This window comes from Lepus europaeus, chromosome 22 (assembly GCF_033115175.1).
Source record: "Lepus europaeus isolate LE1 chromosome 22, mLepTim1.pri, whole genome shotgun sequence".
Taxonomy (NCBI): Eukaryota; Metazoa; Chordata; class Mammalia; order Lagomorpha; family Leporidae; genus Lepus; species Lepus europaeus.
In genome coordinates, this window is record NC_084848.1 from 4,671,410 (window position 1) to 4,685,758 (window position 14,349).

Consider the following 14,349-nt stretch of genomic DNA (forward strand, 5'->3'; position numbering starts at 1 on the left):
CTGGTGTTCCAGTTCATGGTCCACGTGGGAGGGACAGGCAGAGGGGCTCTGTCACAGGTTCCAGTGGGAGATGTTATTGCCACATCCATAATTTAGAAGCCACTGTAGTTACAGTGATCCCGAAGGCTTAAAATCCACTGAAATCTTTTTTTTTTTCTTCAAAAAAGGATCCAGATTACACTGCTACCAGAATGCACAGAGATCCAGCCTCTCGGTTTTCCCGGGGTGGCATTAATGATCTTTTGTTGTAGCAAATTGTCTGCCTTGTATACTGAGCTGGAAGTTCACGTTCACGCAGATGCAATGTGTTAATACGTCCGTAATGGAACAACTTTCCATAACTTCCGCGCACTACAGAGATATCATCCTGTCTTTAGCAATGCACCTGCGGTAAAAACTTTGTGCTGCAGAGCCTGGCCGGTTTGTCAGTTCGCAGCCTCCACCTTTCTCCGAAAAACAGAGGGGAAGCCACTTTGTGTTCTCTAGGATACTAACTACCTCTGCCGACTTCATTCGAAAGTGCGCGTGGCGGTTTCTAAAACTACAAAACAACAGATGCGATCTCCCAGAGCTCTTTTTTCTTTCTGGCTCTGGAAGGCATCTCTGCACCCAGGTGTGGCTGGGTTTTATTTTTATTTTTTGGTAAGCGCCCTCTTGCACATCCTCATTAGCGGTGCCTCTGGGAGGCAGGCTAGCCTGACTCACGCCTCTCCCCGCGTCTTCCAGAAGCCGGCGCTCCCCCTCACTTCCTTCCAAGTGCAGCATAGCGCAGACAGCCTTCCGAGGCTGGCATGGGGCGGGGGGGACAGCTCTCCACTGAGTCAGACTTGTCTACAACTCCCGCTTCGCACTTGGGGCAGCTTCCTCTTTCTCAAACTAATTAATCCTGCAGCCACACACACCCTGGCGCAGAAGGTGGAAGGTGGAAGGTGGAAGGTGGAAGGTGGAAGGTGGAAGGTGACGGTGCCTGCCTTCCTCTGCAGCCGCTCCCTGGCACCAGACACCTCATTGTCGCTCCAGTTCTCACCCGGCTGACAGCCAGAGTCGGATCAGAAAATTCCCTTCCGAATCCTAACGCTCTCCCCAGACGAGCCATCTCAACTCTCTTTCCCTTTCTTGTCTGGGCTCTAAATAGGGCAGGTTGACGGTCAGCAGATCAGCGAGTTGAAAGCCTCGGCTGCATATGATTTGTGTGTGTGTGCCCGTGCACGTCTGTGCATGTGTGTGTAGAGCAGAGGTGTTACCCTCTTCAGGAAAACAGTTCCCTTTGCATGTTCACTTGCACACTGGCAGGAGGGCAAGCAGCACAGAGACCCTTCTGCATGCCCAGTGTGTGCGCCCTGGACTCCAGCCATGCTGAGGGGTGGCGGGGGGACCCGGTCATCTTCACCAGTAACATTTCCCCTGAGGCGACCAACCGGGTGATACCAGTCCCTACCAAATTTGAATTGATGACTCAACTTGAAGAATTAAAATTAGCAAGGCAAGAAAATTCCAAATGAGGTGAGAAAGCTGTAGAAATAGTCCCAGTTCCCCTAGTACCCAGCCATTCAATATCATTTCAGATGACAGGGACAGAGCTAGGAACATTCAATGTGGGTGTGAGTCTTTTTCATATACGGAGAGCTGGGTAAGTATTTTTTTAAGGAAAATAATACATGAATCAGGAACGGTGAATTTAGTTTAACCCCTTGCAGGCTGCAGACATAAAGACAGCAGGCGATGGTGCTTCTTGGTTGTGCCAGAGCCTACATGGGCCTTGCACAGTGAGCAATAGCCAAAAACCTACCACTGGATCAAACCCAAGTGTCACTTGCAGACAAAAATAAGGCGCCATGATGTCATATTTTAACAAACGCAATGTTGCTAAATTCAGTACCTGGTTAAGAACCAAGCCAGTAACCAAGGCAGGCGAAGCCTGTCGAGTGCTGACGGCATCCAGAAATGTGTGGCGGTGCCGAGGCCGCGCCAGCGAACTCAAAAGGCCTCCTCTGCCTCTTCATGTTTCTGGGTTTGGTAGCTCCTGAAGATTCCAGAATGGAGAGGAAGATAAGGAGCCTCTCGGGAGCCTTATTCATTTGTACATAAATCAGATTCGCTTAATCCTTGAATGGCAGTTTCCTTGAAAGTTAGGAAAAGTCGGTCCACGGATCCACCGATCCACCGATCGCACCAAGTCCACGATGCTTACGATCTGCAGGGACAGAATCAGCAACACGGTGGCTCCCGAGCTTGCCCTGCGCCGGCGAATACTCAGAGCTCTGCTTTCCCTTTGCATTGCTTTTTTTTTTTTTTTTCAAAAAAGCACCTGAAATGGAGCCCAAATTAATGTTGATGTGCTGTTGAGCTTTCGTATGGCTACGAAGTTATTTGACTACATTTTAGAAGGAGGATCCTGGTTAAAAAGAAAATAACAAAACAAGAGAAATGTCAGCTTTCTTTCCCCAGAAACATCAGGAGTTCCCGTTTCTACCGACACTTCTTATCTTGATTCTTTCCAAATTTTTGTAAAGACATGAGAGAAAATATAACAGCTCAGAAGGCAAAGATAACATTAAGAGAGCCCAGCCTCCATAGAGTTAGTGCTGGGGCTCGACGGATTTCAAACAAAAAGCCTGGCTTGGGGCTGGGTGGATGGCGGGTGGGCCCCCGCTACTTGGCGTGTTCCGGGTGGCACAGCCGGGGAGCGAGGGCCCCGCAGAGGGTTACTACAGATGCACCCTGATTGATGATTTCTGAACTCTCCCTCTACAAAGAGATGTAAGGTGATGCAGAATGGGGTGGGGTGGGGGGGGTATCTGCTGGAATGCACCGAGGAGCTAGGAAGCAAGAGTGGCAGGGAGCGTCTGTGAGTTCAGAAAGCCTGTTTGACATCTGCTGTGCGTGCGTGTGCGGCAGACGGTGCCGAGATGCGGCGGTCCTTCCGTGGGATTCGTCGGCGCAGAGGCCCCGGTTCCGGCGGCAGGTGCCGCACAAGGGAGTCCGTCTCCTCACCTTGGCTCAGGGCGCACTGCACCTGCGCCTTCCGCTTCCGTCCTTAGGGTCACCACCTGCATCCCCTCTCCGGGGCGTGGCAGTGACTTCAGTGTCGGGGGAGGCGCGGTGGATCTGCGGTGGGGGGCGCGGGTGGAGGTGCAGGGGCCTTTCCAGAAAGCCTGGGGGCCCGAGGACCGCGTGGGGGCCGCGAGGCCGCGCGGGGTCGAGCGGGAGGTCAAGGTCGGCCGAGCGGCGCTGTCCGTCCGCCCTGCACGCGAGACAGGGAGCGCAGCGAGACTAAAGGGGGAGCTGTGAGACCAGACATTAACAGCTCGCAGCGCTAATGATGCCCGTGCCAGACGCGCAGGGGAAGAGGAGGAGACGCGAGCGGCAGCTGGGCTCGCTCGCCGCTGCGCCCGGCCGCCTCCCGGGAGAGGAGGAGGGGGCAGCGGAGCGGGCGGCGGCGCGGGGCTGGGGGCCGGCGCGGGGCTGGGCAGCCTCTCGTCGGCGGCGTGTCCGGCCCTGCGCCTGCCCGCCCTCGCGTCCTCTCCCCGCCGTCGGGGCAGCGCGGGGCCAATGAGGAAGTGCTCCTCGGGTCAGTGGGGGCCCGTGCCGCCCCCTGCCCGCCACTTCCTGCCGGGGGTGGAGCGGGGGTGTCCCCTGCCCGCGCCGGGCCGCGTGATGGCGCGCGAGTTGGCAGCGGCAGCTGGGGGCCCCTATCTGCCCCCCCCCCGCCCCGCGCCCTGTGCTTTTGCGTCGCCCTTGGAGGGGCCCCTAGCCTCGGGTGGGGAGCGTTTTCCCGTTCGCCCCAGCCGCTGCCTGGGTACCCCCTCTCTGTAATCAGTCCTTGGAGCGCGAGGGTCACGTGTCGGGCGGCGCTCTGGATGCAGACTCGTCCCCGTGCGCTGTGTGTCCTTGGGCAGGGGTCTCACCCTCTCTGGACGTCAAGTCGTAGGTTCTGAGAGGGAGAGAGGGCGCCCTGGACGCACACCTTAGGGAGCCTCGGCGAATCAGGATGGCCAGTTTATGGATTTTTTTTAAGTTTATTAAAGGTGCGTGCGGGCCTTTTTTCCTCTCTGGCCACTTTCCTGGAGAGCTTCCTTCGGTGGGACGCGACGGCCGCGTAGGGAGGCGCTCCCAGACCGTGGGACACGCGGGGCGCTGGGGGCGCTGGGGTCGCCCGCGCCGGGAGAGGAGGTGCGCGCCCGCTCCGCCGCGTCCCCACCCGCTGGGCCGCAGACCCAAGCCGAGGGCACGTTTTATGATTCCTTTGGGGGAGGTGGGCGGGAGGGGGGCTCTTTCCGTTCCCTCCCTTGCGCGCTGTTGGGTCGTCGGTGCCATCGCTGCACCCGAGACCTTCGGCGGGAACCCAAAACCCCGTGCCCCCGAGGCAGGCGGCGCGCGCGGAGCGTCCGGCCTCGCCACTGGCTCGGGAGAAGCCTGCCGAGCGGGCCCAGGCGCGGGGTGCGCGCGCGGGGGCGGGGGCCTGGGCCTGCCCGCCAAGCCCAGCCCGGGCCAGGCCTCGGCACGCCCTGGCCGCCACCAGAGGAGCCCTGGGAAGGGACAGGGGTCCAGCCGCGTGGCGCGCCCAGCCCTGGAGGCCCGGTCATCCAGCGGACGAAGGGCGCGGACGGGGCTGCCCACGGGGACCTCGGGCCGCGCACCGCCCCCCACGACTCCGCCGGGCCTCGCCGGCTGCGGATCAAACAGCTGCCGAGGCTGCCCGGCGATGTCAAGTCCTCGGGGCCCGCCGAGCCGCGCGTGGGGAGTGGCTTCCAGGGTGCCGGGAGTCACCCCCAGCCGAGGAGCCGCGGCCACACCTCCGCCTGGGCCGGCGGCTCCGAGTTCCCGTCCCACGTGGAGCGCCCCCAGCTCAGCTCGGACCTCAGCGATCGGAGTGGGGCCGCGTGTGACCCCTGGAGTCGCTGGGATGAGAGGAGGCAAGGCCAAAATTCGGGAGGAAATCCCTCCCAAACAGGGCCGCGGAGCGAGGTCCCGGGTACCCCTCCCTCGCACCGTGCACCTCGCCCTCCCACGGGGCCCACACCGGGGCACTTTCTGGGAAGTTAACCCCAGGTTCCCCACTCCGGCCCCCCAACAAAACAAAAGTAAAAGCAACCCGGCCACTTTCCGGGGGGCCCGAACCACTGAGCCCCCAGGCCTCCTGTGGCCGCCTCACCCCCCACCCCCAGCTCCCCAAAAGCTTCTAGGTGGGCGGGTGGGACCGGCCGTCATTCCCTCACTTAGCCGCGCCCCCTTCCCGGGGGTCCTGGCCCTGGGAGAGGAGGGGGTGCTGGGGATTTTTGGGGAGAGCGTCGCCCCCCCGGCCCCCGCCCCCCGCCGTCCTCGCGCAGCCGGTGCCGGGGGAGCCGGAGCGCAGCGGCCCGCGCTCGGCACGTGTGGCCGGCGGGCGGCGGGGCTGCGCGCGGGCGAGCGCGCGCCTGTGTGTGCGGCTTGTTCTCTTGCAGGGTACAATGTTAAAAAGCCACCGCTAGTCGCCCCCAGTGCTCCGACGCGCTGGGTCTTTTTGTCTCTAGTGCAGATTAAACGTCACGTCCGCACTTGAACTTGAATTTTATCCCATTGTACAGAGGCAGCCCCAGCCATAGAGAGACCGAGAGCTCCCGGAGAACCCGGACTCCGCCATCTTCACGTTGCAATCTATAAGCTCCCAGTCCGCGCCCGCACCGACCCAGGCGCCCTGGGCGAGCCGCCCTCGGCCCCGCTGCCCCTGGGCCCGCGGCGCCGGGGCAGCGCCGGGCAGCGCTCGCGGGGACCCGGCAGCCGCTCCGGCCGGCGCCCGCCTGCCAGGTGGACTGGGAGGAGCCGCTCCCGGGGTCCCCCGGAGCCTCGGCAGGGTCAGTCTGCGAGCAGAGCGCGGGCGGCCCGCACGCAGCCCGGACGCGGCCGAGCCGGGGCAGCGCTACCTCGCCGTGCGTTTTTGGAGGGGGCGGGGTGAGAGGGGGCCGCGACAAGTCCCCAAGTTTGCTTGGCCTTTTTCTTTCTTTTATTTATTTTTTTTCATTTGTTTGCATTTTTTTTCTCCTTTGCCCCTTTCCTGGTAGAAGTGCGCTCTCCATCTACCAGACCCCGAAAGAAAAGTGTCAGGAGCCGGTGCAGAGACCCGGTTCAAGCTCTCCAAGACGCTGGAAGTCCAGGCAGCCAAGCAGTTTGAAGAAGTCTAGGAGATTTTTTTTTTTTCCTTCGGAAGAAGATATTTTTAAAGAAACCGGCCAGCGCGCGGCAAGCAGCAGCAGCAGCAGCGGTTTTTGTTTTTGTTTTGTTTTGTTTTTTCTCTTTCTCCTTTTTTAGATCGGGAGGTTTTGGGTGGCTTTTTTTTTTTTTCCTTCTTTTTCTTCTCTTTTTCTTTTTGCAAACAAAACAAAAAAGAGCCTAGAAGACAGAGCAAAATAAAGAAGAAGAGGAGGAGGAAGAGAGGGCAGCAGAGGAAGGGGAAAAAAAACACCAACCCAGGCCGAGGAGGAGGCGCGGCGGCGGCGGCGGCGGCGGCTCGGACCCCACCCGGCCCCCATCGGTGCGGCTCTGCGGGCGATGCCGGAATAGGTGCCGGGGCAATGTCCCGCCGTAAACAGGGCAACCCGCAGCACTTGTCCCAGAGGGAGCTCATCACTCGTAAGTGTCCGCGGCGTGCGCGCCCGGGGCCCGGGGCTGGGGACACCGAGCCGGGCGCAGCCGGGCCGGGCCGGCCGCGAGCGCCGTGGGGAGGGCGGGGCGCCGCGGCGAAGTTTCTCCGCAGCCGGGCGCGCCTGGGGCTCGGGGGGCCTGCGGGGCCGGCCGGGGCGGGGGCGCGCGGGCTGCCCGAGGCGTGAGTGCGCGCCGAGCCCGGCTGGACGGTCGCCCCTGCGAGCGGCGTGTGTGGCGGCGGCGAGCGAGGGGGAGGGGGCTGGGGGAGCGGAGGGGGAGGGGGCAGCCGGGAAGTGGGGAAAAGTTGGCGAGCGCGTGGGTCCGCGCTGACGGCGCGGGCGGAGGGGCGGCCGCCGGCTGCGGGTGCCCGGTCCCCGGTCGCCGCGCCGGGCCCGGCCCGGCCCGGCAGGGCGCCGCCGGCCACGCCGGTCGCAGGAGCCCGCAGCCGCCTCTCTCTCTCTCTCTCTCTCCCTCTCTCTCTCTCCCTCTCTCTCTCTCTCTCCCCTCCTCTGCTGTGGGCAAAAGAATCCAGCTGCGCGGCTGCTAGCCGGGCGCCAGCGCCCCCTCCCCACCTCCGCCTGTCTCCTGGGATGATCTTGTCTGTTTTTCCCCCTCTCCGAAAAAAAAAAAAAAAAAGGTGGGGGGATTGGAGTTGGTGAAAAACCCGCGCTACACAGTGTGTGTGGGGGAAGGCTGTCAGGAGTGGGGAGAGACGGATGCGCTTGTAAAATCGCAAAAAAAAAAAAAAAAAAAAAGAGAGAGAGAGAGCGAGCGAGAGAGCCCCCCGCCCCCCGCCGGGTCTGCCCGCCTTCCCCACCCGAGCACGCGGGGCAGGGAGCCGTGCGGACGCGCCGGCTGCGGCCGAGGGCTTTCCTGCGCGTGGCGGGGCGCGCACAGTCAGGCCGCTTCGCGCGCCGCGCGGGGTCCGTTCAGGAACCGGCGGAGCGGGCGCGGGCGGCCGGGCTGAGTGCAGGGGCGCCCGCCCGGGCCCCGCCAAGGGCGCCTCGCTCCGCCGCCGCCGCGCGCCGAGCTCTCCCGCGTCCGCTCCCGCGCCGCGCCAGGGTCGCCGCGGCTCTCTGTTTTTGATTTTTAAATTGCAATAGGAATCAGACGTCCTCCGGTGCCCTGCAGCCCGCCGTGCACCGCCCCGGGCTGGGGCCGGGCTGCCCGCGCGCGCCTCCGGCCGCCGCGGAAGAAGGCAGCCGCGCGGCCGAGGGCCGAATATTTATGTTACATTTTAAAAAATTTAAATAAATAAATAAATATATCCAGGGGTTCTCCCCTCCTCTGAAATCCCAGCACAGGAGCCATCTGCTCGGAGCAATTGCCGTGGCCGCTGTCTCCTTTGTTACTCCAGATACCTTAGTAAGACTCTGCGAATTTATTATTACTAATATTTTGGGAGGAGGAATAGATACTAGGACGGGGTTTGCCTTCCGGGAGGGATGCCGCTTCGGAGGGAAGACGGGCTTTCTTTTTTATTTTTCTTTCTTTTTTTTCCCTCACCGGGCAGACATCAAAGACTCACTGGTTCCCTGCAAAACAAAATGTTTTGCAACCGGCTTGAGCCTCCGGTGATCCAGGTCCCTTGCCCCAGCCGACACTCCATTCCTTTGCGGAAGCCCCCTCCCCCGGCAGGGGGTGGCTGTTCAGCCTCTGTACTGGTAGATGCCTAATTTCTCCAGGAGGCAATTTTGCCCCGTGAGCCTCTGTCTAATTGCTAGGGCTGTTTTTTGAGGAGGGGGAAGTGTGGGGGAGCCGGGGAAGGGGGGAGTCGCTGGGGGTGCTTTGCCAGGCTGGCAGCAGCGGCGAGCACCAGGAGCCGGCTGCTGTTGTGCGGGAGGGGAAAGAAGCAGGTAGGTTTGCCTCGCGCTGGCTCCTCTCTCTCCCGGCAGCGCTGGGGCGTCGGGAGACAGCCCTGGGCACAGGAGGACGGGGCGAGGGGTGCCTGGGGCCTCTCGCCCACCTTCGTTTGTTCTCTGTCTCCCAGCCTTGCTCCGAGCCTCGCTGGGCAAAGCAGCTGACACCGGGGCACTGGCAGGCAGGGGAAAGAGAGATACAGGGCCGAGAGGTGGGGAGAAGGGAGAGGTGATGGAGACCAGGGAGCCGAGGGACTGTGCCCCTGTCTGCTCCTGGCATGGAGAGCCAGGGTCTGTGCAGGGTTTCAGCGGGGAGGGTGGCCCAACCAGTTTTCAGACAAGGCCATTTATTACCCCGAAGCAGCTGGCTTCCCTCTGCCCTGTGTCACGGGGAGGTGGAAGCAGGCAGGGGGAAGGCGGTTGGGGCTGAAGGCCTCGGTACAGGGAGGCAGGAGTCGGGGATTTAGGGTGCCCCGGAGCCTTGGCTACCCAAGAGGGTGCTGTCACTGTCCCCAGCGGGGGGTTCGTGTTGGGGATTTTTAAATGTGAAAGAAAGCCCCTCAAACACAGTGCATCTTCATTGGTCGGGTGGCAGCCGGGCCTTGCGGCTGCAGCCTCAGGTTCTTAGGGGTGATGCAACTTACAGGCAGGCCTGGGAAGCCAGGAGGGCGCAGACAGCACCCGGCAGCTTTGTCCCCGGAGGGTGGGGGCTGGTGTTAGGTGGGGGGTGCGTTGGGAAGACGGGCTCCCTAATGGGCTAAATTTACCGACAGGGCCAGTGACAAGAGTGTGGGGACAGCTGGAGAGGGAGCCGTGGGCTCTGGTTTGTTTCAGAACGTTTGACCCAGATGGAGATGGCTTTGAAAAACCAGAGGACAGACACGGCTATTAATAAAAACAAACAACACAGCACAGGGACAGCAGGGCAGAGGGGAGGTAAGAGGCCGGCGGCGGACCAGGCACAGGGAGAGGCCTCGGGCCGGCCGTGCCAGCCAGGGCCAAGGCAAGGGAAAGTGTTCTCGGTGCAAGGCGGGAGCTTGAGACTTCCAGAACAAACTGCAGAAAACGCTGTGTCCACGGCAGATCCCCGGACCCCAATCTAGGTGGGTTTTCAGCAGCACAGCCGATTTCCTGGGAAGGTTAGTGATCCGTGTGCATCCACGGTCCTGCAGGACCACCCGAGACTGGATGCGGAAGTTAGGCGAGCTGCATGCCTTCCATGGTTGCCCCTTGAATTAGGTTTTGCTGTGCCTGTCTGCTTTGAAGGGGGTCCTGCTCTCCATGATCTCGACTCCCCGGCCGGGGTGGGGTAGCGCAACTCCAAGGGTCTAGTCCTCTTTGGAAACTGGGCCTCTGATAAATTTCCCGAGATCCTGGGCCCGCGTTTCCCGCTTTTGGTAGCTGGTGCGGGGAGCGAAGTTTGCCTCCATGCTGCACAGACGGGAGCCCTGCATCGGGAGACGCGTGATGGAAATCGGCTGCCCTGATTCCCAGGAGACTACAAATTCACTCATCCAGGGTGTTGGACCAGGCTGCTGTATTCATTTGTAATTCACACCTGAGAGAAGAATGCCACGAGCATATTTTAACAGCCCCTGGTGTTTTCAGAGAGGGTGTTTTTCCCTACCTGAGGGTCACGCACAGATGCACAGATGCGTTATTTCTTTTCTCGACCCGGGGCGGGGAGGTCGCTGGCTGCCTGTGCCTTAGCCGTGGTGACTTGTCTGGCCTTCTGTGACAGAAAAAAACCAGGCGTTGCTGAAGTCCCGGAGGGAACGCAGCAGCCCTTGCCACCTGGAGGGAGGCGGGGGTTGGATGGTTGGGCGCCACGCCTTGCTGCCCGCTCTGAGGGGCCTAACGGGGCGTCCTCCGCCGCGGGCCAGGCCGTGTCTGGGTGTGTCTGACAGGAGTAGGATTCTGTCTCAGGTGAACCAGCGGTATGGAAACCAGTTCCCAGCTTCCGACTGCGCGCTCACCAGTTCCTAGTGCTGTCTCGCAGCTCAGAGCCCGGCTTGCACCCGCCTGCACTTACCCCTCTCATCTCCTATCTCGATTGCTTTGCGTTCCATGTTGCTCGTGATAAAATACTTTCCCAAATAAACTTTGGGTTGCATTGCCTTCTGGTGCATGGCAAGCCGGAGAGGCAGCAGCGCGGCGGGCGCCGCTTGGCGGCTAGGGGGCGCTCGGTGCCCGTGTCTTGGCTGCCTGGTGCCTGGGCGAGGACGGCTGGCCGCGGGCTTCCAGCAGCAGTTTCCGTGGCTGCAGAGTGTCTAGGTGTGAAGTTGCAGTATTGATTTTCCTGCAGAGGCTCGTGCAGGACAGCGAGGACATAAGTTGGAGAGCTCGCTCTTCCGGCGGCCGCTTCACTAGGCCGGGGAGGCTTTTTTCTTTAATCTTTTTTTTTTTTTTTAATAACTAGAATTGTTTGGAAGGCTTGTGTTTTCCGCAGTCAGTCTGTGGCTTTGCCGTTCTGAAAATCCCCTTATGTTGATAAAGTGATGAGACGGGGGCTCCTGGGGGAGTGTGTCCCTCTGGGGGTAAGGCAGCAGGGCTGGCTGTGCTGTGCTGTATCCCTGGCTTGTCCCTGGCTTGTCCCAGACCCGAGCAGCAGCCGGGAGTCAGGCGCGTAAAATCAGCCTGTTAGCTCCGACTTGATAACGCTTGGAGTCTCAATTCCATTTATTAGGAAGTGTGCCCACTGCCCCATTCCCTGGAGATCTAAACGCCAGCTCCAATAACGTGCAAAAGTTTGTCTGGAAGGGGTGCAGGCTTGCCGCTGCCACCGCTGATACACAGCCTCCACCCCCCACGGTGCCCGTCACGGGTGGCTTCTGATGAGTCCGTTTCTCCCTGACCATGGGGTTCAGTGCCCGGTGCCTTGCTCCTCCGCTCTCAGGGTGTCTGGATCCTACCGTCTCCTTTGCCGAGTTCAGGAAGCCTGCAGCCGGTGCAGCCACCCCAAGTCTTACGCTGGCGCTCCGTCTCTGAGCCGAGGAGCTTACCCGGCGACAGCAAAGCGTGCCTCCTTGTAACCTGAAAGAGAAATAAATTAGGTCAGACAAAAGCCTCGTGCTGTCATCAGCCAGAGAAAGAGCCTTCACTCTCCAGTGCTGAAGACCAGCAATTTATCTGATGATCTCTCTGCCTCACTGAGTGTTTGCACCCAGCCGGCTGAAGGCGGGTAGCGAGTGCACTGGACTGCTTGGGCACGAAGGGGCATGGTCACCCGGAAGCCTCGGGCTGGGCGGCGGCTTCTGGCCGGTGGAAGACCGTTTGAAAAATCAGTTTAGCAATCTGCAACCCTTTGCCTTGGAACTTGGTTTCACCGGCTGTAACCAGAGATCACAGAGCTGATGCTGCAGGAAGAGACATATGTGGGGGAGGGGTGGGGATAGGTGCTCTCCCTCGGGGGACTCTCTGCACCTCCTGTGGCTTAAGAAGGGAGCCGGTTAGGCCTCACCGTTGGCTGCCAGTCTGCAAGGGCTCTGGCCTCCAGGTCACTGCTGGCGTCACATCTGGGGGGAACAAGGGGAAGCTGGGCATTGCACCCCGTGGTCAGGGTCTGGATGCTGGCTGCACAGCCAGGTGTTTCTGGGTGGAGAAGGGGCACGGGAGAATGCCGGGAGTGAGTTCTGTGTCATCCAGCTGCTGACGGTGGCTTTGTCACTTCCAGCCTTTCCTTACTCACATGATCTGGTCCTCTGCTCCCCGATCCCACAAATCTTCCTTGCGGGCCCTGGGAGAGCTGCGCGCGTCTCATTCCCTGGCTCTGCACCCTCGCCCGAGCACCGCCGTGTGTCGTCGGCTGGCCCTGAGCAGTTTCCCGGGGAAGGGTTTCGGAGGGGCCGGGAGCAGGCTGTAGGGAGACGCTCTGAAGCAGAGGTACTCACTTCTGTGCCTCCCGCACAAGCTGAGCAGCAGGAGTGACGCTGGACCGAGGCTCGGTGAACGGGGCCACGGCCACCAGGACTTGCAGGCAGCGTCTTCACGGCGAGGCGAGCCCTGTGTAGCAGCTGAAATGAAAAGAAACGCGTTCTCTCCCCCTTCCGCAGCAGCTGAGCCTTAGCCTGGGTGTTGCCCTAGCCGGCCCGTGCCGTGCGACTGCAGTTAAAATCCCAGACTACACAAAATGAAGGCCCTTCAGAGTAAAGGAGAAAGAGAGAGAGAGAGAGAGAGAAAAAAAAAACAACCCTCTGTTTTACATAACATGTTCTGACCCTCTTCCACTGAAATACAAATAGGTTTGGGAAATGTTCTCGATAGTTCTCCACCGAAACAAGGCAGGAGAAGGACCCCAGGAAGTTCAGTGTCCGTGTGACCGTGACTGACATGTGCCTGTGGAAACGATGCAGGGCGGCGAATTAAATGGCGGGGGGGGGGGGTCCTGTTGAAGTTTAGACCTTGGGAACGGGGCTCTGAGTGCGGCTGCCGCTGGTTTGCTGTCAGTCTGTGTGACGCTGAGCTGGTCCAGCCCGCGGCCTGCAGTCCAGTGCAAGTCTTTTTTTTTTTTTTCCCTTCCCCTTAGCACGTTTGAAGCAGCATAATGTTCAGTAAAACAAAATCTCTTCATTTGGCCACAAAGAGTACTTTCAGATCACAGCACTCCAAGCCCTGCTGTGGCTCCCAGGATCCGAGCGTCTGCAGTCTTAAAGGGGCTGCCGCTTGTGTTCGGTTGTGTTTAGAAGGACTTCCGCAGAGCGGCGAAGCATCTGCTTTTTCTTCCCTTCAAAGCCACTGTTTTATTTCTCAAGACTTGGGTCCCTCCGTTCTTTGGACCTGGCTTTTTAATCTGTGGTCCTTTAGCCACGGCCAGGGTCCGCGCGTGCCCCCCGAGTGCCGTTCTCTTTCTCGATGTGTTCTTGTTCCTGCTCTCGCGTTGGTGAGACCCCGAGCGCAGTTCTGTGGGGTTCTGGAAAGGTGTGTGCAGCGGGGCAGGGGGGAGTGGGGACGAGATCTGTAGATCTGCTGAGCGGGTCAGCACGTTCTTGGGGGAGCTGCTGCCAATCTGCAGCACCCCGAGTCCAGGCTGGAGTTCTGCAGGGCAGAGGTACCCACACAGGCCCTCTGCCCACCCAGAGTCTGCCGGCCAGGGCCAGGTGAGCCAGGTCCTTCCTGGCGTGCAGGCCAGGCTTGAACCTTGTGCCGGCTGCCAAGTCAGCTGGGTCCTGGTCTTTTTCTGGGGAGGGGCACGCACACTGCTGACATGTTTTCGCACTGGCGCTCTGCTCTGCCCAGATGTCAGAAACGGTGACAATTGCATTTTGCGGCATGTGCTGTGGTTGGCTGTGGGGTGGTGGCTGCGGTGTGCACACGTCCCTCCAGGGGGGTGTGGGGCTGGACTGCTCCGCCCTTCCTGCAGGTGGGCAGGTGGGCAGCACAGAGAGGGGTCCCCCCGGTGATGACACCGCCCGCTGGGAACCCTGCCTGGCTGTGTCCTCCCGGGCTCTTAGCTGTGTCCGCGCCTCTGCTGGGTGCTTCATTATCCCCCCTCGAGGAGGACTTCATAAAAGCTCTCCGCGTGCCTTGAAGCATCCTCTGGCCATAGATTATTTTCTGCACCAAGAATTGATTCCAGCTCTCTCCCCCTCCCCACCCCTGTCCTACCCTCCTCCCCACGGTTGTTATTTTCCCTTGGATCCAATAAATTAAAAATTGATGGCAGCTCAGAAAGTGCTGTGTGTGTTGGTGGCGTGTCGATGTCGTGCGCCTCGCCCCTCCCTGGGTGTTCGCCGGCAGGAGGATGAAGAGATCCCCTTGCGGATTGCCCGCGCACGCGTCTTCGTAGGAAGCAGGTGTCAAGTCTCCAGTCAGATGCAGGGCTGTAGCGGGCGGGCGACTGCCGAACGGTTCTTGTAAACACACATGCAGC

At 60.5% G+C, this 14,349-nt stretch overlaps 1 protein-coding gene across 4 annotated transcripts in view; it reads left to right on the forward strand.

Annotated features, from left to right (window-relative positions):
• The first annotated feature begins 6,551 nt into the window (after positions 1 to 6,551).
• Positions 6,552 to 14,349, forward strand: part of BCL11B (BCL11 transcription factor B) — an 80,459-nt gene continuing 72,661 nt past the window's right edge. For all 4 annotated transcript variants that reach the window (XM_062181375.1, XM_062181377.1, XM_062181376.1 and 1 more), the window contains exon 1: positions 6,552 to 6,609. In XM_062181375.1, coding sequence (XP_062037359.1) covers positions 6,552 to 6,609 — 58 coding nt within the window. The remainder of the gene's footprint in view (positions 6,610 to 14,349) is intronic.